The sequence below is a fragment of the Lingula anatina genome, chromosome 8 (assembly GCF_051362555.1).
Source record: "Lingula anatina isolate TDL-2025a chromosome 8, LinAna3.0, whole genome shotgun sequence".
NCBI lineage: Eukaryota > Metazoa > Brachiopoda > Lingulata > Lingulida > Lingulidae > Lingula > Lingula anatina.
In genome coordinates this window covers 3284964-3310069 of record NC_141774.1, presented here as the reverse complement: position 1 = coordinate 3310069, position 25106 = coordinate 3284964, and the positions used below count along the sequence as shown (strand labels likewise).

At 38.3% G+C, this 25106-nt stretch overlaps 1 protein-coding gene and 1 long non-coding RNA gene across 5 annotated transcripts; both read left to right on the top strand.

The window, feature by feature from the left end:
- Positions 1 to 189: 189 nt before the first annotated feature.
- LOC147760184 (uncharacterized) lies at positions 190 to 4435 on the top strand. Its single transcript, XR_015335717.1, has 4 exons — positions 190 to 325; positions 2400 to 2532; positions 2874 to 3010; positions 3217 to 4435. It is a non-coding gene; the product is annotated as an uncharacterized LOC147760184 (long non-coding RNA).
- Positions 4436 to 5095: 660 nt separating this feature from the next.
- Positions 5096 to 15160, top strand: LOC106159501 (uncharacterized). 4 transcript variants are annotated; one of them, XM_087019325.1, is made up of 8 exons: positions 5096 to 5231; positions 7304 to 7436; positions 7778 to 7914; positions 8122 to 8235; positions 9777 to 9855; positions 10371 to 10605; positions 12472 to 12571; positions 13629 to 13788. In XM_087019325.1, the coding sequence occupies exons 3-6, from the start codon at positions 7886 to 7888 to the stop codon at positions 10386 to 10388; spliced, it is 240 nt and encodes a 79-aa protein (XP_086875451.1). In that variant the 5' UTR covers positions 5096 to 5231; positions 7304 to 7436; positions 7778 to 7885; the 3' UTR covers positions 10389 to 10605; positions 12472 to 12571; positions 13629 to 13788. The 4 variants fall into 4 exon arrangements, with proteins under 4 accessions (XP_086875451.1, XP_086875448.1, XP_086875450.1 ...); XM_087019322.1 differs by lacking the exons at positions 9777 to 9855; positions 10371 to 10605 and adding an exon at positions 14037 to 15160 and having other exon boundaries at positions 5097 to 5231; positions 12472 to 12554; XM_087019324.1 differs by lacking the exons at positions 5096 to 5231; positions 7304 to 7436 and adding an exon at positions 14037 to 15160 and having other exon boundaries at positions 7895 to 7914; positions 12472 to 12554.
- Positions 15161 to 25106: the final 9946 nt, after the last annotated feature.

The following is a 25106-nucleotide window of genomic DNA, read 5'->3' as shown; positions in this document are numbered from 1 at the left end:
AGCCCGATGTGAATGCGGCTTTTGAATAACTGTGATCAGGAAATACAAGTTTTGGCATCATTGCATTTTCTATAGTCATTACTTTTCAATGCTTTAGATCTGTCATACTTTATGTAGCGATTAAGGATTCTCCTTCTAGCTCTTAACTTGAATGCAAGTGTCTTATTGTGATTCACTATCATTTGCATCTGTTTTTCATCTTTTTCCAGATATTTTAATGACTGAAGAAGTTGGCACAATACCAACAGAGGCCATCTTACTCAAAGTGAATAGTTTAAGTCCATTATTCCTTAAGTGGACTGGCACTGCAAAGTTCCGAGAAAAGGTGACATCTTTATTATTAGTTTTCTGAAATGTCCGGTTTAATTAAAGACTCCACTTTTTGTGTGTTGTTACTAATTAAGTTTTGTTGATTCAATTGCCTTTGGGCCCAGTCTATAATTTAGGCACTGTCTCAAGATTTGCATGTCTTCAGAGTTGCTAAAGTCTAGTTTGCCTTTCTCAGGGAAAATTGTTTCTGAGCCACCTTTACATACATAACAGTACTTTAAACAATTTTGACAATCACCACTGTAACAACTAATTATAGAGTTAATAACATATCTCAGTGCTCTTTTAATCAACTCTATTTCCCCTTGGTTTGCTCTAAAGCAAGCATCAAATTCAGAATAGCAGCACATTGCTATGCACTGAGAAAAGCATTGTTGCATTTTGTCTCTAGTGTTTTTTGTTTTTGCTGGAAACACTTAAAGAAAATGGTTCCTTTTTCCTTTTGTTTTTTCAGAGCTATGGTAAAGTGTTGTTTGTCCCGAAGACTTTCAACATTGTCACGTGTAGTGTGGGATTGGCTGTCCCCATCAGTAGTTAAGGTGCCAACTGTGACCTCTCAAGAAAATTCCTCAAGGATCTGCTGCATGGCGCATTGTTTGTCCCCAATACTATCCTCTTCTTGTAGATTGGTTGTACAGACTCCACTGTGATCTGGACAAGAGACATCTTCTCCTCTACTTCTGAGCAGATGAGCAGTACTGGGGAAGCGCTTACACTTGCCAATTTAGCCAAATGCTAAAACTGACTGAAATTGGCTAAAGAAAAAGGGCTTGATTTGACATGTTTTAGCCAAATTATACCCATTTTGATAACAAATTGACAAAAATGTGGTGATATGGCTAAGCGAAAAAAATTGCAAGCGCTACCCCAGCAGTATGACAGAGCTTGTCACTAATGTAAACACCACTGTGCTCTGGACAAGAGACTTCTTCCCCTCTAATGTCCTTCTGGCTGGTCACATTCTCTGCTACAGTGTACACATTCTGAGTGGCTGGCTGGTCACATTCTCTGCTACAGTGTACACAGTCTGAGTGGCTGGCTGGTCACATTCTCTGCTACAGTGTACGCAGTCTGAGTGGCTGGCTGGTCACATTCTCTGCTACAGTGTACACAGTCTGAGTGGCTGGCTGGTATGGTATTTTGTTCCCTCCACTGAACAGGCTATTATTGTATCTCCCATCTCCTTCCACTGCTATATGGGCTGTCCTCCATACCCTGTGAGATCCTGAATGTGACATAAGTTTTCACAGCGTTGCTGCATGTCAGCTTTGTTCAATTCTGTTATCACTGCACTGACTTTGTTAGCTTGTGTCTGCATGGCTGATGGGCTGGGCAGGGTAGGGTCACATTGCTTGCCATTATGATCCAACTCATTGCTGTGTTAGAGATCATATTCTGTGACAGGCCATAACTTGCAAGCCTGCATTTACTGTTACTAATCTCCAGCCACGCTGCTTGCTTTGGACTTCATTCTATAGTTTCTACTTCCCCGTCCTGTACTGACATGTGTCACATTTTAGTCCCGTTGACCAAGCCACTCCCCACTTGCTCTCTGCCTTGCTGTCCCAAACCATTTAGCCAGCTAGTGCACCCAGATGTGTGCCCTGACAAGACTTTGTTAACCAGATTGACAATTAATTTTTTCTCCTGAAACCAACTTGTATTCATCATCTGTGTGTGTGTATGGGGGGGGGGGGGGGGGGGGGCTACTGGACAAACTAAACTCTCTGGCTGGACCCTACTATGTCTTAGAGTCACGGTGCATCAAGATTGCTGCTGAGGGTTGTTGATGGCCCAGGAGGGGGTGGAGAGGAGGCTGCCTGGTACAACTCTTAGCTGGGTCTGATGTATCTTCTCACAATGGGCTCTGGAGGGCTGTCAGACATCAGGATTGCTGCTGAGGGTTGTTGATGGCCCGGCAGGGGGTGGAGAGGAGGCTGCCTGGTACAACTCTTAGCTGGGTCTGATGTATCTTCTCACAATGGGCTCTGGAGGGCTGTTTGACTCCTGTCATCTAAAGGCTAGCTTGTGTCCTTTCACAAATACACCTTTTCTTCATTTTTTTCCAGGTACCTTTACCATACAGCATGGTTAGCAAGTGACTACGGAGACAGGTTTTTTATAGTCACGCCAGGGACAGGTTTTTTATAGTGTTGTTTCTCCCAGGTGTGCAGGGCAGGGGGGGTGTTACCCAGCTTAGTGGTGAGTATTGTTATGCAGAGAAAGACATTTTCCTGTGTCCTCACAACACAAACAAACAACACAAACAACAGTTGTGACAATTAGCCTTGCACTTGAGTTTAAGTAATTTTTAGATATTTTTAAATATTTTTAAATCTTTTTATAAGCAATTTTCCACTTCTCTCACTTTATTCCTCAGCAAAGTGCTCCTAAACTAGTCATAATCAGTTAAGATGCTTATCTCAGATTTTCACACATGCCCAGCATCATGTGCCCACATTTCAAAACAATTGAAGTAAATTCAGGCACAGAAATTTGCATTTAACTTTTTATTACTCATGAAATTGTGCCTTTCTCACCAGGTGCAATGTGTGCTTGGTGGCGTATTCAGCAACCACATTTTCAACTTGACCGTACTCAGGAACCAACAGACCATTCTCAGTCATATTTGGAAGAGCAGTTGGCAGTGTATGAAGGTTTTAATATTTGGTGTCAGAAGGTAAGAACGGGGGGGGGGGGGGGGGGAAGGGCATAAACCACTAAATCAGCCAATCACCGCCTGTTATAGACTAATGTAGTTCAGTGAGAGAAAAATAGTGCTTTTTTTCAATTTTTCCTGGCATTTCTTGTGTGTTGCTAGGGTTAATGTTGGTGTCAACTAGCAGGCTAGCATATAAACTACTGCCAGTTTTTTTTTCTTTTCAGGACCAGGCATAGTTGTGGTGCAGTCGTGAGACCTCTGGTGGAGGGGGCTACTGACTGTGAGCGGTGCAGTGGTTTGTTTACAAACAGAGGGGTGCGCATGTTCAAGTTATGCCGGTAAGAAAGTTTACTTGATGACAGTATATTTTTGTGCCATTGGGAGTTATGTCAGTGTGTCTCCTGTCCATGGGGATGTGAAATGTTTCACCCATTTATTTTGTTCATGCAGTTTTGCAGGCATTTCTTAGTATGGCCGTCATTGGGAAATTATATGGTGGTTTCTACACTGAACAATGTGACATCAACAATATTGGTTGCATTGTGGGAAGACATTCAACATTGTGACATCAACAATTGCTGTTGTATTATGGGAAGACATTGAACATTGTGACATCAATAATTGCTGTTGTATTATGGGAAGACATTGAACATTGTGACATCAACAATTGCTGCTGTATTATGGAAAGACATTGAACATTGTGACATAACAATTGCTGTTGTATTATGGGAAGACATTGAACATTGTGACATCAACAATTGCTTCTGTATTATGGGAAGACATTGAACATTGTGACATCAACAATTGCTGTTGTATTATGGGAAGACATTGAACATTGTGACATCAACAATTGCTGTTGTATTATGGGAAGACATTGAACATTGTGACATCAACAATTGCTGTTGTATTATGGGAATTAGACATTGAACATTGTGTATATTTTTGTGCCATTGGGAGTTATGTCAGTGTGTCTGCTGTCCATGGGGATGTGAAATGTTTCACCTATTTATTTTGTTCATGCAATTTTGCAGGTATTTCTTGGTATGGCCATCAATGGGAAATTATATGCCATGTTGTTTCTGTCCTGAAGGGGGAAAATATATAAGGGGTGGTCTGGCTAATTATCAATTTTTTGATCAATTAAATGATAAATTACACATAAATTTGCATACCACACAGGAGGGATACTGTTGGCTGTGGACTGGGGGCACCAGTTGTTCCATTGGGGTCTGTTATGGGATGATGAGGGTTACATTTCCTGGGGCCGGATACTCAGTTACTGTTGGAGTGCACAGGGTGGCATTAATGCTAAAGGAAAGGATTCTCAACATACCGAGAGAGACAGAAGTATCTCACCTGTGTGGAGTCGCCTCACAGAAGCAACAATAACAGATTACGTTGTCATAATCTGGGAAGGTGCATAGGACACGGACATGGCCAAACTGTGTACATGATAATTAATATTTTAATTTATTTTATTTTTTATTTATTTATTTTTTACATTTACTTAATTCTAGATTTCTCAATTATATTTTTAAGTTTTAAGAAGAAGAAAGACCAACACACTTGTGTATATTTAAAAACCAGTTTATTACAGAGTAGTATCTTGAAATCATACATTTTCTCGTTCTCTTTGGCCACATTCACATCGAGTTGAGCCATGGCTCTACAAAGCCACAACCTAAATATGGCAGACGTACATGAAAGAAAAAACGCCTAATCTTTTAATAGTTTCTCTGCCTCTCACACGCCTCCCCATGCGTCGTCCCTGCGGGGGGGACAGTCATTAAATCTCAGCTCCATTGGGATGATACATGGGGGACGTGTGAGAGGCGGAGAGCCTATTAAAAGATTAGGCCGTTTTCCTGTCATGTACCTCCGCCATATTTAGGTCGCTTTGAAGAGCCATGGCTCAGCCCGATGTGAATGCGGCTTTTGAATAACTGTGATCAGGAAATACAAGTTTTGGCATCATTGCATTTTCTATAGTCATTACTTTTCAATGCTTTAGATCTGTCATACTTTATGTAGCGATTAAGGATTCTCCTTCTAGCTCTTAACTTGAATGCAAGTGTCTTATTGTGATTCACTATCATTTGCATCTGTTTTTCATCTTTTTCCAGATATTTTAATGACTGAAGAAGTTGGCACAATACCAACAGAGGCCATCTTACTCAAAGTGAATAGTTTAAGTCCATTATTCCTTAAGTGGACTGGCACTGCAAAGTTCCGAGAAAAGGTGACATCTTTATTATTAGTTTTCTGAAATGTCCGGTTTAATTAAAGACTCCACTTTTTGTGTGTTGTTACTAATTAAGTTTTGTTGATTCAATTGCCTTTGGGCCCAGTCTATAATTTAGGCACTGTCTCAAGATTTGCATGTCTTCAGAGTTGCTAAAGTCTAGTTTGCCTTTCTCAGGGAAAATTGTTTCTGAGCCACCTTTACATACATAACAGTACTTTAAACAATTTTGACAATCACCACTGTAACAACTAATTATAGAGTTAATAACATATCTCAGTGCTCTTTTAATCAACTCTATTTCCCCTTGGTTTGCTCTAAAGCAAGCATCAAATTCAGAATAGCAGCACATTGCTATGCACTGAGAAAAGCATTGTTGCATTTTGTCTCTAGTGTTTTTTGTTTTTGCTGGAAACACTTAAAGAAAATGGTTCCTTTTTCCTTTTGTTTTTTCAGAGCTATGGTAAAGTGTTGTTTGTCCCGAAGACTTTCAACATTGTCACGTGTAGTGTGGGATTGGCTGTCCCCATCAGTAGTTAAGGTGCCAACTGTGACCTCTCAAGAAAATTCCTCAAGGATCTGCTGCATGGCGCATTGTTTGTCCCCAATACTATCCTCTTCTTGTAGATTGGTTGTACAGACTCCACTGTGATCTGGACAAGAGACATCTTCTCCTCTACTTCTGAGCAGATGAGCAGTACTGGGGAAGCGCTTACACTTGCCAATTTAGCCAAATGCTAAAACTGACTGAAATTGGCTAAAGAAAAAGGGCTTGATTTGACATGTTTTAGCCAAATTATACCCATTTTGATAACAAATTGACAAAAATGTGGTGATATGGCTAAGCGAAAAAAATTGCAAGCGCTACCCCAGCAGTATGACAGAGCTTGTCACTAATGTAAACACCACTGTGCTCTGGACAAGAGACTTCTTCCCCTCTAATGTCCTTCTGGCTGGTCACATTCTCTGCTACAGTGTACACATTCTGAGTGGCTGGCTGGTCACATTCTCTGCTACAGTGTACACAGTCTGAGTGGCTGGCTGGTCACATTCTCTGCTACAGTGTACGCAGTCTGAGTGGCTGGCTGGTCACATTCTCTGCTACAGTGTACACAGTCTGAGTGGCTGGCTGGTATGGTATTTTGTTCCCTCCACTGAACAGGCTATTATTGTATCTCCCATCTCCTTCCACTGCTATATGGGCTGTCCTCCATACCCTGTGAGATCCTGAATGTGACATAAGTTTTCACAGCGTTGCTGCATGTCAGCTTTGTTCAATTCTGTTATCACTGCACTGACTTTGTTAGCTTGTGTCTGCATGGCTGATGGGCTGGGCAGGGTAGGGTCACATTGCTTGCCATTATGATCCAACTCATTGCTGTGTTAGAGATCATATTCTGTGACAGGCCATAACTTGCAAGCCTGCATTTACTGTTACTAATCTCCAGCCACGCTGCTTGCTTTGGACTTCATTCTATAGTTTCTACTTCCCCGTCCTGTACTGACATGTGTCACATTTTAGTCCCGTTGACCAAGCCACTCCCCACTTGCTCTCTGCCTTGCTGTCCCAAACCATTTAGCCAGCTAGTGCACCCAGATGTGTGCCCTGACAAGACTTTGTTAACCAGATTGACAATTAATTTTTTCTCCTGAAACCAACTTGTATTCATCATCTGTGTGTGTGTATGGGGGGGGGGGGGGGGGGGCTACTGGACAAACTAAACTCTCTGGCTGGACCCTACTATGTCTTAGAGTCACGGTGCATCAAGATTGCTGCTGAGGGTTGTTGATGGCCCAGGAGGGGGTGGAGAGGAGGCTGCCTGGTACAACTCTTAGCTGGGTCTGATGTATCTTCTCACAATGGGCTCTGGAGGGCTGTCAGACATCAGGATTGCTGCTGAGGGTTGTTGATGGCCCGGCAGGGGGTGGAGAGGAGGCTGCCTGGTACAACTCTTAGCTGGGTCTGATGTATCTTCTCACAATGGGCTCTGGAGGGCTGTTTGACTCCTGTCATCTAAAGGCTAGCTTGTGTCCTTTCACAAATACACCTTTTCTTCATTTTTTTCCAGGTACCTTTACCATACAGCATGGTTAGCAAGTGACTACGGAGACAGGTTTTTTATAGTCACGCCAGGGACAGGTTTTTTATAGTGTTGTTTCTCCCAGGTGTGCAGGGCAGGGGGGGTGTTACCCAGCTTAGTGGTGAGTATTGTTATGCAGAGAAAGACATTTTCCTGTGTCCTCACAACACAAACAAACAACACAAACAACAGTTGTGACAATTAGCCTTGCACTTGAGTTTAAGTAATTTTTAGATATTTTTAAATATTTTTAAATCTTTTTATAAGCAATTTTCCACTTCTCTCACTTTATTCCTCAGCAAAGTGCTCCTAAACTAGTCATAATCAGTTAAGATGCTTATCTCAGATTTTCACACATGCCCAGCATCATGTGTCCACATTTCAAAACAATTGAAGTAAATTCAGGCACAGAAATTTGCATTTAACTTTTTATTACTCATGAAATTGTGCCTTTCTCACCAGGTGCAATGTGTGCTTGGTGGCGTATTCAGCAACCACATTTTCAACTTGACCGTACTCAGGAACCAACAGACCATTCTCAGTCATATTTGGAAGAGCAGTTGGCAGTGTATGAAGGTTTTAATATTTGGTGTCAGAAGGTAAGAACGGGGGGGGGGGGGGGGGGGAAGGGCATAAACCACTAAATCAGCCAATCACCGCCTGTTATAGACTAATGTAGTTCAGTGAGAGAAAAATAGTGCTTTTTTTCAATTTTTCCTGGCATTTCTTGTGTGTTGCTAGGGTTAATGTTGGTGTCAACTAGCAGGCTAGCATATAAACTACTGCCAGTTTTTTTTTCTTTTCAGGACCAGGCATAGTTGTGGTGCAGTCGTGAGACCTCTGGTGGAGGGGGCTACTGACTGTGAGCGGTGCAGTGGTTTGTTTACAAACAGAGGGGTGCGCATGTTCAAGTTATGCCGGTAAGAAAGTTTACTTGATGACAGTATATTTTTGTGCCATTGGGAGTTATGTCAGTGTGTCTCCTGTCCATGGGGATGTGAAATGTTTCACCCATTTATTTTGTTCATGCAGTTTTGCAGGCATTTCTTAGTATGGCCGTCATTGGGAAATTATATGGTGGTTTCTACACTGAACAATGTGACATCAACAATATTGGTTGCATTGTGGGAAGACATTCAACATTGTGACATCAACAATTGCTGTTGTATTATGGGAAGACATTGAACATTGTGACATCAATAATTGCTGTTGTATTATGGGAAGACATTGAACATTGTGACATCAACAATTGCTGCTGTATTATGGAAAGACATTGAACATTGTGACATAACAATTGCTGTTGTATTATGGGAAGACATTGAACATTGTGACATCAACAATTGCTTCTGTATTATGGGAAGACATTGAACATTGTGACATCAACAATTGCTGTTGTATTATGGGAAGACATTGAACATTGTGACATCAACAATTGCTGTTGTATTATGGGAAGACATTGAACATTGTGACATCAACAATTGCTGTTGTATTATGGGAATTAGACATTGAACATTGTGTATATTTTTGTGCCATTGGGAGTTATGTCAGTGTGTCTGCTGTCCATGGGGATGTGAAATGTTTCACCTATTTATTTTGTTCATGCAATTTTGCAGGTATTTCTTGGTATGGCCATCAATGGGAAATTATATGCCATGTTGTTTCTGTCCTGAAGGGGGAAAATATATAAGGGGTGGTCTGGCTAATTATCAATTTTTTGATCAATTAAATGATAAATTACACATAAATTTGCATACCACACAGGAGGGATACTGTTGGCTGTGGACTGGGGGCACCAGTTGTTCCATTGGGGTCTGTTATGGGATGATGAGGGTTACATTTCCTGGGGCCGGATACTCAGTTACTGTTGGAGTGCACAGGGTGGCATTAATGCTAAAGGAAAGGATTCTCAACATACCGAGAGAGACAGAAGTATCTCACCTGTGTGGAGTCCCTCTGTGCTGTAACCCAGATCATCTCACAGCAGAGCTTCACGGAATCAACAATAACAGTCTACATTGTCATAATCTGGGAAGGCCCATCGAACACGGACAGCATCATTGTGTACATGATAATTATTATTTTATTTTAATTTATTTTTATTATTTTTTTTTATTTATATTTTTTTTACATTTACTTAATTTCTAGATTTCTCAATTATATTTTTAAGTTTTGAGTAAAAGAAAGACCAACAAACTTGTGTATATTTCACAACCAGTTTATTACAGAGTAGTATCTTGAAATCATACATTTTCTTTTAAGTACATGTTCTCTTTGAATAACTGTGATCAGAAAATACGAGATTTGGCATAGATATGCGTTTTCTATAGTCATTATTTTTCAATGCTTTAGATCTGTCATACTTTATGTAGCAGTTAAGGATTCTCCTTCTAGCTGTTAACTTGAATGCAAGTGTCTTATTGTTATTCACTTTCATTTTCATCTGTTTTTCACCTTTCTCCAGATATTTAATGACTGAGGAGTTTGCACACTACCAACAGAGGCCATCTTACTCAAAGTGGATAGTTAAAGTCCATTATTCTGTAAGTGGACTGCACTGTTAATCCTTCCTGCAAAGTTCTGAGAAAAGGTGACATCTTTATTATTAGTTTTCTGAATTGTACGGGTTAAAGTCTCCACTTTTTGTGTGTTGGTATTTTAATTAAAATTAAGTTTTGTTGATTCAATTGCCCTTGGGCCCAGTCTATAATTCAGGCACTGTCTCAAGATTTGCATGTCTTCAGTGTTGCTAAAGTCTAGTTTGCCTTTCTCAGGGAAAATAGTTTCTGAGTCATCTTTACATACATGAGAGTACTTTAAACAATTTTGACAATCACCACTGTAACAATACTAATATTAGAGTCAATAACATAACTCATTGCTCTTTTAATCAAAACCACGTCTCCTTGATTTTCTCTAAAGCAAGCATCAAATTCAGAATAGCAGTGCATTGCTATGCACTGAGCAAAGTGTTTTTGCATTTTGTCCCTAGTGTTTTTTTTTCTTTTGCTGTAAACACTTGACCATAAGATGGTGCTTTTTCCATTTTTTTTTTCAGAGCTTTGGTAAAGTGTAAAGAGTCGTGTTGTTTGTCCGGAAGACTTTCAACATTGTCATATGCAGAGTGGGCTTGGCTGTCCATCCAGTAGTTAAGGTGCCAACTGTGACCTCTCCTCAAGGATCTGCTACATGGCGCGTTGGTTGTCCCCAATGCTGTCATCTTCTTGTAGATTGGCTGTGCAGATACCACTGTGCTCTGGACAAGAGACATCTTCCCTTCTACTTATGAGCAGGTGAGCAGTATGGCAGAGCTTGTTACCAGTATAAACACCAATAATGTCCTATAAAAAAACAAACAGATAAATAAATATTAATAAAGTGAACACATTCAATAATAATGAAAATTGCTACACTACTTTTGAAATTATCCACGTGTCCACACCCAAATTTTACTAAAACTTGTAAACTACAATATACATACCCTAAACCAAAATTTAACTCCATATAAATTTAATAGTGATAATGACAGTTTTATAAAGTACAAGTAAATGAAACTTACAATCTTATGTCCTCTTTTGTATGACTACATTTTTGCTTCTTAGGTGTCTGCATAAAAATGAACTGCTAGCTTCTAAGGTGTCTGTGTAAATGAACTGCTCACTCTAGGTGGCATTGTCTATTATTCAATAGGGGTGTGTGGACTATACTAAACTGAAGGGGTGGTAGGTTATGTCCTTTACACCGGCCCCTTAAATGTGAGATTATAAAACAAACATTTACCTAATATACTATTAAAGGACAGAACTGAACTCTGTATGTATGAAGTACATTTTAAAACATAAACATATCAGTTATATGGTACATCTTAAATTAACTATACTCCTTAAATGCCCACCGTTTAATTAATGTCACTTTATCCAATGTCCTTCATGGTAACCTCCATGAATTATTGTCCTCATTGATCACTTTCCATGTCTTAAATGTCCTCCATGAATATCCTTTCCGTGAATAAAATCCAATTTTATAACAGTCTCTGACTTTAACATAAACTGTCTCTGACTTTAACATAAACTTATTCATGAAATTGTGCCTTTCTCACCAGGTGCAATGTGAGCTTAGTGGCCTATACAGCAACCACATTTTCAACTTGATGGTTCTCAGGAACCAAGAGATTGTTCTCAGTCATATTGTGCGGAGTAGTTGGCAGTGTATGAAAGTTTTAATATTTGGTGTCAGAAGTTAAGAACGGGGGGGGGGGGGGGGGGGGGGGGGGGGGGGGGGGGGGGTTCTGTGAAGGGCAAATGTCCTGTCCATGGGGATGTGAAATGTTTCACCCATTTATTTTGTTCATGCAGTTTTGCAGGCATTTCTTAGTATGGCCATCATTGGGAAATTATATGGTGGTTTTTACACTGAACATTGTGACATCAACAATATTGGTTGCATTGTGGGAAGACATTCAACATTGTGACATCAACAATTGCTGTTGTATTATGAGAAGACATTGAACATTGTGACATCAACAATTACTGTTGTATTAATTATGGGAAGACATTGAACATTGTGACATCAACAATTACTGTTGTATTAATTATGGGAAGACATTGAACATTGTGACATCAACAATTGCTGTTGTATTATGAGAAGACATTGAACATTGTGACATCAACAATTACTGTTGTATTAATTATTGGAAGACATTCAACATTGTGACATCAACAATTGCTGTTGTATTATGAGAAGACATTGAACATTGTGACATCAACAATTACTGTTGTATTAATTATGGGAAGACATTGAACATTGGGACATCAACAATTACTGTTGTATTATGGGAAGCAGTAGGCAAATACAAAATTGCATAATGTCTCTGTAAGACTGATAACTTCTCACTGTCTCTGTAAGACTGATAACTTCTCACTGTCAGCTAAACATTTTTAATTGTTAGTGTATAGAAATGAGATCTTTCCGAAAAATTGTGAAATAGTTATTCCATTTATTGATTGAGGCAGTTGATAATGATTAAAAAAATTATATATAAATAAATTGTTGAATAATTTTCCCAAATTTATTATTTTTTTCTCATTTATTTATTTATTTATTTTTACTAATTTAAATGAAAACAATGATTAATTCAAGAATTGATATAAAATCTGTAGGTATCATTGTGTGGATATAAAGAAGGGCTGTGTGATGATCCTCTTTAGCACAGAGTTCAGAGACCTAGATAATGTCAACACTGGTAAGGTGTTTATGTAGGTGAGTCATGAGTTTGTAAAAACAATATGCACTGCCTGTTGTTTTTATCACTATGAAATTAGCTTAGAAGAATTCCTGCTTTAAAATGGCAATTCCATTGCACAGCCTTTAAATTGTCTTCAGTTATAGAAAAAGATCCAAAGAATGGCTTAACTTCCGAGTTATTACCATAATTTCTAAATGATATACATTATTTCACTAGATGTCTGTCATGCCTACTGAACCTGCTAGGGGGTAATTAATTATCATTTAACAGGTTCAGTAGGTGTGTCAGACATCTAATTAAGCAACTTAAGCTGAAAGCAATGAGCGAGAAACCCTTTGGAGATGGATTGATCCTGTTAGATTGATCTAAGTATGTGGGAACCCAGTCTTAATATTTGCTATGTCTAAAGGTTGATGTACTAATAGATAAAATTTTCTCCTATTACATGAATTAATATTATATGAATCAATATTATATAACCTATTTGTGTTTTATGTAAATATGTTGATGGTTTACTCATACTGCCAATGTTAATGAATGGTTGTGTTCAGTTGATAGATTAAAATATTGAAAGAGTACAGACACAGTAGTATTGATGACTGGCCAGAAACCAAAAAATAAGATTTGGAACAATGAAAAACAAAAATTCATTTCTATTATAGAAAGACCATACCTGTTGAGGTGAAAATATCTGATTTTTTCAAAGAATTTACAATTCTTGTGTCACCTCTCTTGCCTATAGATGAATCTGCTTCATATAGTGAAGAAGATATTTGTTTGATGTGTGTATTTGTGTCTATATATTCTGATTTCTATGGGCTCTCACAGACACCATAGGTCAACGTAGAGTGATTCAACTCTGTGCCTGGACTCTCGCAAAGTGCAATCGGCTTAATTGACTGAAGCGCCTCTGCAGGCATTGAATAGAATAAAAAAACAGCTGCTGATTATGCAAGTATGTTAGAAACAAGAGAAGCCATGTCATTCACTTACGCTGTTTGCACTCAGCAAGAGTCCCTGCAAATCTAAGATCAATGTCAGATTTGTTTTTTAGTTGATTTTTCATTTCAGAATTTTTGCACATTTCTTGTGGAAGTAGTGAGCAAGGACCAGAAATTGTTGGTGGTTACTGCGGCTCTGGACATCAGTGTTGATCATCTGTACCTGTTGTCATGGAGATCAGGTTAACATACATACTCCAGACCATATGGTGCCACAGCTGACAGCTGAGGTAAAACTGCTCCCTGTGGTTTTATTTATTTATTTACCAAAACAATTAAAGACCTATAACAGCAACAGTTCCATCATCTGCATAGTGGACAACATATAAAAGCATCATGTTTTGCTTATTAAAATGATTCCTGCATTTGGGTATTTGATATAGTCTTTTACAGTGTATAATAATATCTTTATTTAAAGACATATTGATCAATTAAAGCAAGGGGTATCTTCTGAAAGAATATTGTGAAAATTTTCCAGATTCATCAACAGAAAAGCAGCCTGGGAGCCCACCTTCCTATCAGTATGACAGCAAGGACAAATCTGGTTCAGTTCATCAAATACAAGTCTTGACCAATAGATTAACTTAGACCCATTCCCAGACCTAGATCGATCTAGCAGGATCGACCCATCTCTGAGGGAATTCTCACTAAATTTGAGTTCAGATTAAGCAGCTTAGATGTCTGGCACACCTACTGAACTTTTCGTCAATCGAAATCAAGTGAAGTCTAATTCATTTAATTCTAAAAAATAAAAGATAATATATACATATCGTAAACTTTGATGTTGTGAAAAACTCAAAAACTGGATAAGGGAAGAAAAGGAAGCCAGTGTTCAGATTTACGCATCAGATATTATTTTCAGAAATGATGATAAGTAAATAAATATTGTAATTTCTCAGGTAAAATAATACATTTACAGAAAATAAAAAAAATGGAGGGCATCTGTATTACAGTGACATCGAATTCCTTCTGAACTAAAAAATTATGCTTTGCTTGTCTTTATATGTATTTATTTCATACAGTAGTTACATATATGTAGCTCGCAATAAAGTGGCATGGTAGGGTATATGGATATGTATTTATGTTATACAGTACAGTAGTTACATATATGTAGCTCGCAATAAAGTGGCATGGTAGGGTATACGGATATGTATTTATGTTATACAGTACAGTAGTTACATATATGTAGCTCGCAATAAAGTGGCATGGTAGGGTATACGGATATGTATTTATGTTATACAGTACAGTAGTTACATATATGTAGCTCGCAATAAAGTGGCATGGTAGGGTATATGGATATGTGTGAATGCGTATGTTTTTGAGAAATGTGTATGTGAGAAGTGATTTGTATTGTATTGTACATTGTAATGTTTATTTCTTAAGTCTAATTAAAGAAAATATACATTCTATTTCGAAATATACATCTTTAATAATCCTTACATAGAATACATGTTTAAATGTTTGTACGATGTATAGTTTATTTCTTTTAAGAACTATTAAATGTAAAAGTTTAATAACATAAATTTAGAAAAAAGAAATTTACTTTAAACGTAAATCAGAAGTCAAATATTGATGTATTGGAATAAAGTAATTATTAAAGTGCTTCATTTATTGTAAATAAAAGTCAAGTGCTGGCTTCTTGCCTGACGTCATAAATGTCTTTAAATAAGAATCCCTATTATTGTACCACCAGCGTTAGCGCTGGCGGTACACATGGTTTTAGTCCCGTCCGGATCGTTCCGCCGGCTCCGCCGGACGGCTACCGTTACCGCTTCTCCTCCTAGACGGTAAGGGCCCCCGTACCCATCTCTTGGATTTAGGTCACCTATAATCTCAACTCGTTCCACGTAAAATTTGGGCTTTGTCGGTTTTGGGGTCTAGGTGTGGCACTCATTGCAATGTACCCTTGTCTAAAAATGGCAAAATTAAATGCTAATTATCTACCCTACGGAAGGAATTATGGGAAAAAGTTCTACAGACGGCTTTCCAAAAGTCATATGTGTAGATTTCAAATATGCCCTTGGATTTGACCTTTGACCTTTATTTCAAGGTCAAACAGGCCAAAATTTTCAAAAAAATTAATTTTTTTACGAAAAAAAAATTATTTGCCCTGTTTTTCAGACACCACACAGACTTAACCAATAATATTATTGGAAAGTGTTACCCTTCAGGTCATCTTTCATCTCTGTGAATTTGGGGTCAATCGGTGCATTTTCACGGGAGTAGAGGCCATAAGATACCGAAACTGAAAACTGTCTCTAATTCGGGAACCGTTAATGCTAGAGACCCATTCTTATTTGCATTTTGTAGAGCATGTAAAGCCCAACACTGGAGGTGGTCTCGGTTTTTTTGTATTCCATACGGCTTTAGAGTTACACTGTATTAAAAAGTACATATTGGTGGTGAAAGCAAAATGTGCAGTACGGTAATGGATAATAAATTTTGAACTCCGGAAAAATAAAACATAAGGCTTGGCAAAGCAGACAACTTGTGGTCAAAAATGACATTATTTCATCAAATTTGAACATCTGGAACTTCAGAGCACTTCAGAGCTTTTGACCAAAATGACCTTTTCTTTATTTTAATTAATTTTTTCTGTTGGAAATTTATGGCACATTATGGTAACTCCAAAATTATAACATTTAGTCCCTTATATCTCCAAAACTGGCAAAAAGTTGCTATTGAACATGAATAGGAAGTCATATACTGGCAATCTAAATGTGACCTTGAAATTGACCTTTGACCTACTTTTCACCATGAAGTTGAATAGGAAGTCACATACTGGCAATTTAACTGTGACCTTGAAATTGACCTTTGATCTACTTTTCACAATGAACAACTTTGCAAGTTTTTGTTCCCTTTTATCTCCAAAACTGGCAGAGATAGGTCCATAGTTACTATTGAACTTGAATAGGAAGTCATATACTGGCAATCTAAATGTGACCTTGAAATTGATCTTTGACCTACTTTTCATCATGAATTGAACTTTGCAAATTTTCGTTCCCTTTTATCTCCAAAACTGGCAAAGATACACCCAAAGTTACTATTGAATTTGAATAGAAAGTCATTAGAGGCAATTTACTGTGACCTTAAAATTGACCTTTGACCTACTATTCACCATGAACTGAACTTTGCAAATTTTCGTTTCTTTTTATCTCCAAAACTGGCAGAGATAGGTCCATAGGTACTATTGAAGTTGAATAGGAAGTCACATACTGGCAATTTAACTGTGACCTTGAAATTGACCTTTGATCTACTTTTCACAATGAACTGAACTTTGCAAATTTTCGTTCCCTTTTATCTCCAAAACTGGCAGAGATAGGTCCATAGTTACTATTGAACTTGAATAGAAAGTCATATACTGGCAATCTAAATGTGACCTTAAAATTGACCTTTGACCTACTTTTCACCATGAACTGAACTTTGCAAATTTTGCTTCCCTTTTATCTCCAAAACTGGCAGAGATAGGTCCATAGTTACTATTGAACTTGAATAGGAAGTCATATACTGGAAATCTATATGTGACCTTGAAATTGACCTTTGACCTACTTTTCACCATGAACTGAACTTTGCAAATTTTGCTTCCCTTTTATCTCCAAAACTGGCAGAGATAGGTCCATAGTTACTATTGAACTTGAATAGGAAGTCATATACTGGCAATCTAAATGTGACCTTAAAATTGACCTTTGACCTACTTTTCACCATGAACTGAACTTTGCAAATTTTGCTTCCCTTTTATCTCCAAAACTGGCAGAGATAGGTCCATAGTTACTATTGAACTTGAATAGGAAGTCATATACTGGCAATCTAAATGTGACCTTGAAATTGACCTTTGACCTACTTTTCGCCATGAACTGAACTTTGCAAATTTTGCTTGACTTTTATCTCCAAAGTTACGCTGTATCAAAAAGTACATATTGGTGGTGAAAGCAAAATGTGCAGTACGGTAATGGATAATGAATTTTGAACTCCGGAAAAATAAAACATAAGGCTTGGCAAAGCAGACAACTTGTGGTCAAAAATGACATTATTTCATCAAATTTGAACATCTGGAACTTCGGAGCACCTCCCATTTCAAGAATTTTGACCAAAATGACCTTTTCTTTATTTTAATTAATTTCTTCTGTAGGAAATTTATGGCACATTATGGTATCTCCAAAATTATAACATTAAGTCCCTTATATCTCCAAAACTGGCAAAAAGTTGCTATTGAACATGAATAGGAAGTCATATACTGGCAATCTAAATGTGACCTTGAAATTGACCTTTGACCTACTTTTCACCATGAACTGAACTGAACACCATGAAGTTGAATAGGAAGTCACATACTGGCAATTTAACTGTGACCTTGAAATTGACCTTTGATCTACTTTTCACAATGAACTGAACTTTGCAAGTTTTTGTTCCCTTTTTTCTCCAAAACTGGCAGAGATAGGTCCATAGTTACTATTGAACTTGAATAGGAAGTCATATACTGGCAATCTAAATGTGACCTTGAAATTGACCTTTGACCTACTTTTCATCATGAATTGAACTTTGCAAATTTTCGTTCCCTTTTATCTCCAAAACTGGCAAAGATACACCCATAGTTACTATTGAATTTGAATAGAAAGTCAATAGAGGCAATTTACTGTGACCTTAAAATTGACCTTTGACCTACTATTCACCATGAACTGAACTTTGCAAATTTTCGTTTCTTTTTATCTCCAAAACTGGCAGAGATAGGTCCATAGGTACTATTGAAGTTGAATAGGAAGTCACATACTGGCAATTTAACTGTGACCTTGAAATTGACCTTTGATCTACTTTTCACAATGAACTGAACTTTGCAAATTTTCGTTCCCTTTTATCTCCAAAACTGGCAGAGATAGGTCCTCAGGTACTATTGAAGTTGAATAGGAAGTCATATACTGGTAATTTTACTGTGACCTTTAAATTGACCTTTGACCTACTTTACACCATAAACTGAACTTTGCAACTTTTTTAATGCTTATACTTTCAAAACTGGCAAAGATACACCCATAGTTACTATTGAATTTGAATAGAAAGTCATTAGAGGCAATTTACTGTGACCTTAAAATTGACCTTTGACCCACTTTTCACCATGAACTGAACTTTGCAAATTGTCTTTCCTTTTTATCTCCAAAACTGGCAGAGATAGGTCCATAGGTACTATTGAAGTTGAATAAGAAGTCATGTACTGGTAATTTTACTGTGACCTTTAAATTGACCTTTGACCTACTTTACACCATAAACTGAACTTTGCAACTTTTTTAATGTTTATACTTTCAAAACTGGCAAAGATACACCCATAGTTACTATTGAATTTGAATAGGAAGTCATTAGAGGCAATTTATTGTGACCTTGAAATTGACCTTTGACCTACTTTTTATCATGAATTGAACTTTGCAAATTTTGGTTCTCTTTTATCTCCAAAACTGGAAGAGATAGGTCCATAGTTACCATTGAACTTGAATAGGAAGTCATATACTGGCAATTTACTGTGACCTTAAAATTGACCTTTGACCTACTTTTTACAGTGAACTGAACTTTGATTGTACCATTTTTAGTTTTTTTCTTTTTTTGCATATTTTGAGAATTCCTATTGATTGCATTTAATACAGCTTGTCAAGCACAAGACTGGTGGTGGTGCCCCTTTTTTTTTTTGGGGGGGGGTCCATTCGAATGCGCTTACTCCAGCTGGTGGTACAATATCCGGAGGCGGTATCGCCTCTCTGATCCTCTAGTTATTATTATTATTATTATTATTATTATTATTATGCTTTTTAAAACTTTTTCACATAATGTGTCCCATGGGGTATACGTATTTTCGAATTAGTTACCTGTGTAAGCCACTTTTTATTTCCCCGTGATGCGTGAAATGTTCATATCATTTACAGTGATCTGTGAAGCACCCCATTCCCGTGACTCGTGAATGTACCTTTTTATTCTTTGCCCTTTGTGAAACGAAGTATTTTTCTCGGTGATTCGTGATTATCAAGATTTTAATTTGCATTATCAGTGAGATATGATTCAAGTTTTATTTACTGTGATTTGTAAATTAATGATTTTATTTCCCATGAACAGTGATCAATTCCCCCCCCCCCCCCCCCCACACACACACACATCCCACACACACACACCAATGGTACCCTCAATTAAAAAGAAAGAAAAAAACTAATTTGGTTACAAAAATTAATGTTTTATTGTAAAATTAAGAGAATAACATTTTGAAGGTTTTCAACTGGCTGCTACAGAGGCAATAATAGTTCTGCACTGACGATCGTAAAAAAAAAAGAAAATATTAGTAATTCAGTTAAAATGTATTAACTGTAAAAAGATGTTGACGGTATAACCAGCTCCCGACTGCTATGATATATTTAATGCTTTTATGTACAAGTTTTACCAGCTAAATAACATAGTTTTCCTCTAAATAACTGAAAGAAAATCCGTCCCATTACTATGAGAGGAAGATCCCAAATTAAGGGTGGTTGGCTGGGTGAAAAGACGAACCGGTCACGTACTGGAAACAGAAGGTAACAATTTCCAAAGAAATTACATTTTTTAATAATAATAAAAAAAGAGATTCAACTAAATTATTTGCCATGAAAGTTTGAAAAGCGAATTTGCTACGACTGCAGAATCAAAAGTTAAAGACAAAAAAAAAACGAACAAGGGCGAAAGACTTCATTTTTATTAAAGATTCGCTAAGGCATACACTGGAGAATACTCGTACTTTACTCTTATTGAACTTTAACTCTTTTTCATCCTCTTTTTTAGCTAATCTGTCTGCCACTGTGAAGAATATTTTAAGTGAACAACCTTTGTTCATAAGAAAAATGTGCCTCAGGCTGCGGTCTCTCGTTTAAAATGCTGTCTCAACCATGATTGTGACGGCCTCCACAAAAATCCACCCAATTGTGTTAGTGAAGACAACGTGAGACGGGGCTGGGGGAATAAAGATGTTATTCGAGTAATAAGTCATGACTCGTCACTTGTACTGAACGTTAGATGAAAAAAAAAGAAAGTGTTATGAGGGACTCAAGCAAACTTTAACTGTACCTGGGTCGCGGATTGCTCGGTGCTTCGCCCGGGGGGGGGGTTAAGAGTCAGCCCATGTAGGCCTATCAGGAGAGTTTATCACTCCGCTGAAACTGTGTTACAGCATGCACGCACGCACACAAACACACACGCGCGCGCGCACACACACACACACACACACACACACACACACACACACACACACTGAAGGCTGGTTTTGTTCTATTAACAACCAGATGGAAAAGAGATAATCTTTGTGTGCAGTTCATTCGTCTGACCAGAAGCTCCAGCTTAGAAATGAAGTAATTGTTTCGATTTTTATTCATGTCTCTGCCAAATCTACTCTTATTAGCCTTGAACTCTTTTTCATCCCCTTCTCTTATTTATTTATTGCTAATCTATCTACCACTATGAAAATTTTAAGTAACAATATCTGTTCATAAGAGAAATGTACCACAGACTTTTGATGCTGTCTCAACCATGATTGTGACCGACTCTACAAATATCACCCAATTGTGTTAGTGAAGACGTAACGCGAGACAGGGAGGGTGAGATGTTCTTAAAGTAATGAAATAATAATTCATGGGTACTGTTGGAAAACTATTTTCGTTTAAGAGTAATTGTCGTGAAACTTACATATATACTGTACGGTAGATTAAAAGGCAATGTGATGAAACCAGCCTTCGACAAAATATCCAGTGTTATGAGGGATGTGTGCGGTGCGGGTTGTGTGTGTGTGTGTGGGGGGGGGGGGGGGTCAAATATGACAACAGATAAAGGTGTGAGGTAATTGTGGAAATTGAGCTTCGGATGTGCTTGAGTACGTGTATTGATACCTTTCAACATGGATGAAGCGTACCCTCGCGTATATTAACCAGGAACGCCAACATAAGGACACAGCCTGACATAAGAACACAACTGCTTAATTCTCCATCTTTATAGAAAATTTGAGCTCCCGAACTTGTCCCAGTAACGAGAAAATCCCCCAACAAGCTGTACACAGATACAAGCCGTGCTCATTGCGGTACAAGGTGTACACAGATACAAGCCGTGCTCATTGCGGTACAAGCTGTACACAGATACAAGCCGTGCTCACTGCGGTACAAGCTGTACACAGATACAAGCCGTGCTCACTGCGGTACAAGCTGTACACAGATACAAGCCGTGCTCATTGCGGTACAAGCTGTACACAGATACAAGCCGTGCTCATTGCGGTACAAGCTGTACACAGATACAAGCCGTGCTCATTGCGGTACAAGCTGTACACAGATACAAGCCGTGCTCATTGCGGTACAAGCTGTACACAGATACAAGCCGTGCTCATTGCGGTACAAGCTGTACACAGATACAAGCCGTGCTCATTGCGGTACAAGCTGTACACAGATACAAGCCGTGCTCACTGCGGTACAAGCTGTACACAGATACAAGCCGTGCTCACTGCGGTACAAGCTGTACACAGATACAAGCCGTGCTCACTGCGGTACAAGCTGTACACAGATACAAGCCGTGCTCACTGCGGTACAAGCTGTACACAGATACAAGCCGTGCTCACTGCGGTACAAGCTGTACACAGATACAAGCCGTGCTCACTGCGGTACAAGCTGTACACAGATACAAGCCGTGCTCACTGCGGTACAAGCTGTACACAGATACAAGCCGTGCTCACTGCGGTACAAGCTGTACACAGATACAAGCCGTGCTCACTGCGGTACAAGCTGTACACAGATACAAGCCGTGCTCACTGCGGTACAAGCTGTACACAGATACAAGCCGTGCTCATTGCGGTACAAGCTGTACACAGATACAAGCCGTGCTCATTGCGGTACAAGCTGTCCATCTTAGATCAGGACGCGTTGAATGCCATGCTTCTTCCATGAGGATCGTGACCACCTTTCGAGTTCTTTCCCTCCCGTCATGGCGTCCTGAGTAAATTTCGCTTGGACTTCGCCTTCTCTGAACAACAAACAATATTCCAGCAGGTAAGAGGACCAAAGACGCCTGGTTGTGTCAGAGACCCTGTGGCAAAGACAACGTTCCTATAAGAGCGACACGCACAGTCGCTTTTCAAAAATATGTCCCCATACCATCTTTATCCGCCCTATCTTGATTCTTGCCTCTTTTCGTTCTACAAAGTAATTCACGGTAGTATAGATACCACAGGCTACAATGCGCTTGCTCACTTCCGTTTTATTCGTATTTAAAACTTAACCCATTTAAATTACACACGAGAAAGAATCAAGATCATTTTAATATTATAATTACGTACATTAATAGTTTTTTATCTACTTTATATAATTATTTTTCTACGTATTTTTGATGCGTAAACATGCACTAGTAGTATTAAAAGTAGCACAGATACTCAACAATGTTTACACGTAACATCAAGACCGAGTATATCATTATAACAGTAAAGATACAGGAAACAATGTAACGAAGGGGGAATACTGAGGGAGAAGTCATACATATTAACTCTTTGAAATATTGTGTATCTGGTAATAGTTTGTCGAAAAAAGGTTGATATGGACAAACTTTAAAATTCAAATCATATGTTAAAGATTCCTAGGCCCTATTTAATACGTGCTTAATAAATAGAAAAGATTGACAGAACATCTGCAGTTTATTTCACTCTGTTCATTTGGGTATATATTTATCTTTTTAATTGATTTAATTTTTTCATAATGTGTCTACGTGAATCGATGATGAGTTCTTCGCCACATATAACAAAGGCGCCCACAGACTTCAGGAATAGTGCGCACAAAATATGTCCGACCAACGATACATAACGTTTTACTAAAACCTTACATCTGACGCCAATGCCATATTAATATTTTTAATGAGATGTGTCTACGACACGACATGGTCAAAATACAGAAATCAAGTGGGCCATATGCAACGCCGGCGTCAAGCTAGAACACGTTCGTCGCTCTCTGCCCGTTCAATGCCCCTTGCCGTAAAAATCTTTACTACTGCATACAAACACAGGCGGATGCTCATTCCACTGCAATAAATGAAGAGCAAAATTAAGGACTGAAAATATTTCTCTGAGATATATGTAGAGATGTATGAAATATTTGTATAGGAAAATTAAATTTCACTGACTAGATAAGTCATGGGCAGTGATGACATGCTATTTAAACTTAAAATTAAAGGCCATCACTTGTACTGAAGGGTAGATAAAAAATTTAGTGATATGATGGACTCAAGCAAACTGTAACTGTACCTAGGACGCAGATTGGTCGGTGCTTAGCCCGGGCAAAGTGTCATTAGATGTGTCAGGAGAGCTTACGACTCCGATAAAAAAGTGTTTTACAGCATACACGCACACACACACACACACACACACACACACACGCTGAAGGCTGGTTTTGTTGAATTTGAAACCAAATGGAAGAGCGCAGTGGTAAATACATTTACGGTGTGCTGGTTAATTCGCGGATTATGTGGTATAGATGGGTGTTAGAGCTAAAAGATCTGCGGGTAGAGTTAGTTAACGCCTAGAATCCGTTGATAAGGCCTGGCAGCTCCTGCTTTTAAACGAAGTGATATTTTTTAATGTCTTTGCTAAATCTACTTTACTCCTTTAACTCTTTTTCATTCCCCTTTTTTAGCTAATCTATCTGCCACTGTGTAGAATATTTTAATACAACCTTTGTTCATAAGAAAAATGGCTGCGGTGTCTTGTTTATGACGCTGTCTCAACCATGATTGTGACGAACTCCACAAAAATCACCCAATTGTGTTAGTGAAGACAACGTGAGACGCGTACGGGGCTGGGGGAATAAAGATGGTATCCAAGTAATAAATCATGGATAGTGTTGGAAAGCTATTTTAGTTTAAGAGTTAATGTCGTGAATCTAACATATACTATACTAGGCTTACCCAACTACCAGACTGGGCACCGAATGATCCTGAATTCACTGGTAGATCAGACGCCGCTACCCCCCCCCCCCCCCCCACCCCCGTTCAGTGTACAAAGAAACAATAGGGAGGAAAATATGGGGCGGTGGAGCTAGGTGCCATCTTCAAGTCAACATTACTTGAAGAATTCCGGTATGTGTGCATAGTGAAACTTCTTTTAATTATATTTCCTTTTTTTTTTTTTTTTTAAACATCTTTATTCTCAAGAGGGTTAAATATTGATACAGTATAAATAAAGGTGGCAATTCGCCTAGGCATTATATGCTCACCTTTGAAATTTAATACTAATGATAATAATAATAATAATAATAATAATAATAATAATAATAATAATAATATTCAAGAAAAAGACGGTGACGAGGACATGAGTGGCATTAGAGGGGAGTGAGGGACAGGGCATGGGGGAAAGGTAATTATGGGGGGGGGGGGGCAATGGGCCATCAGGAGAGAGTGGTAGGCGCCAGAACAGAAATGGAAGAAGATTCAGACATTTTTGATTAAGAAATCTGACACTATTTCGAAAATTATATTTCCTGAGGGGAAATGCTTTCAAATAACAGGAACAAACTAGACGGTTACAGATGTATTC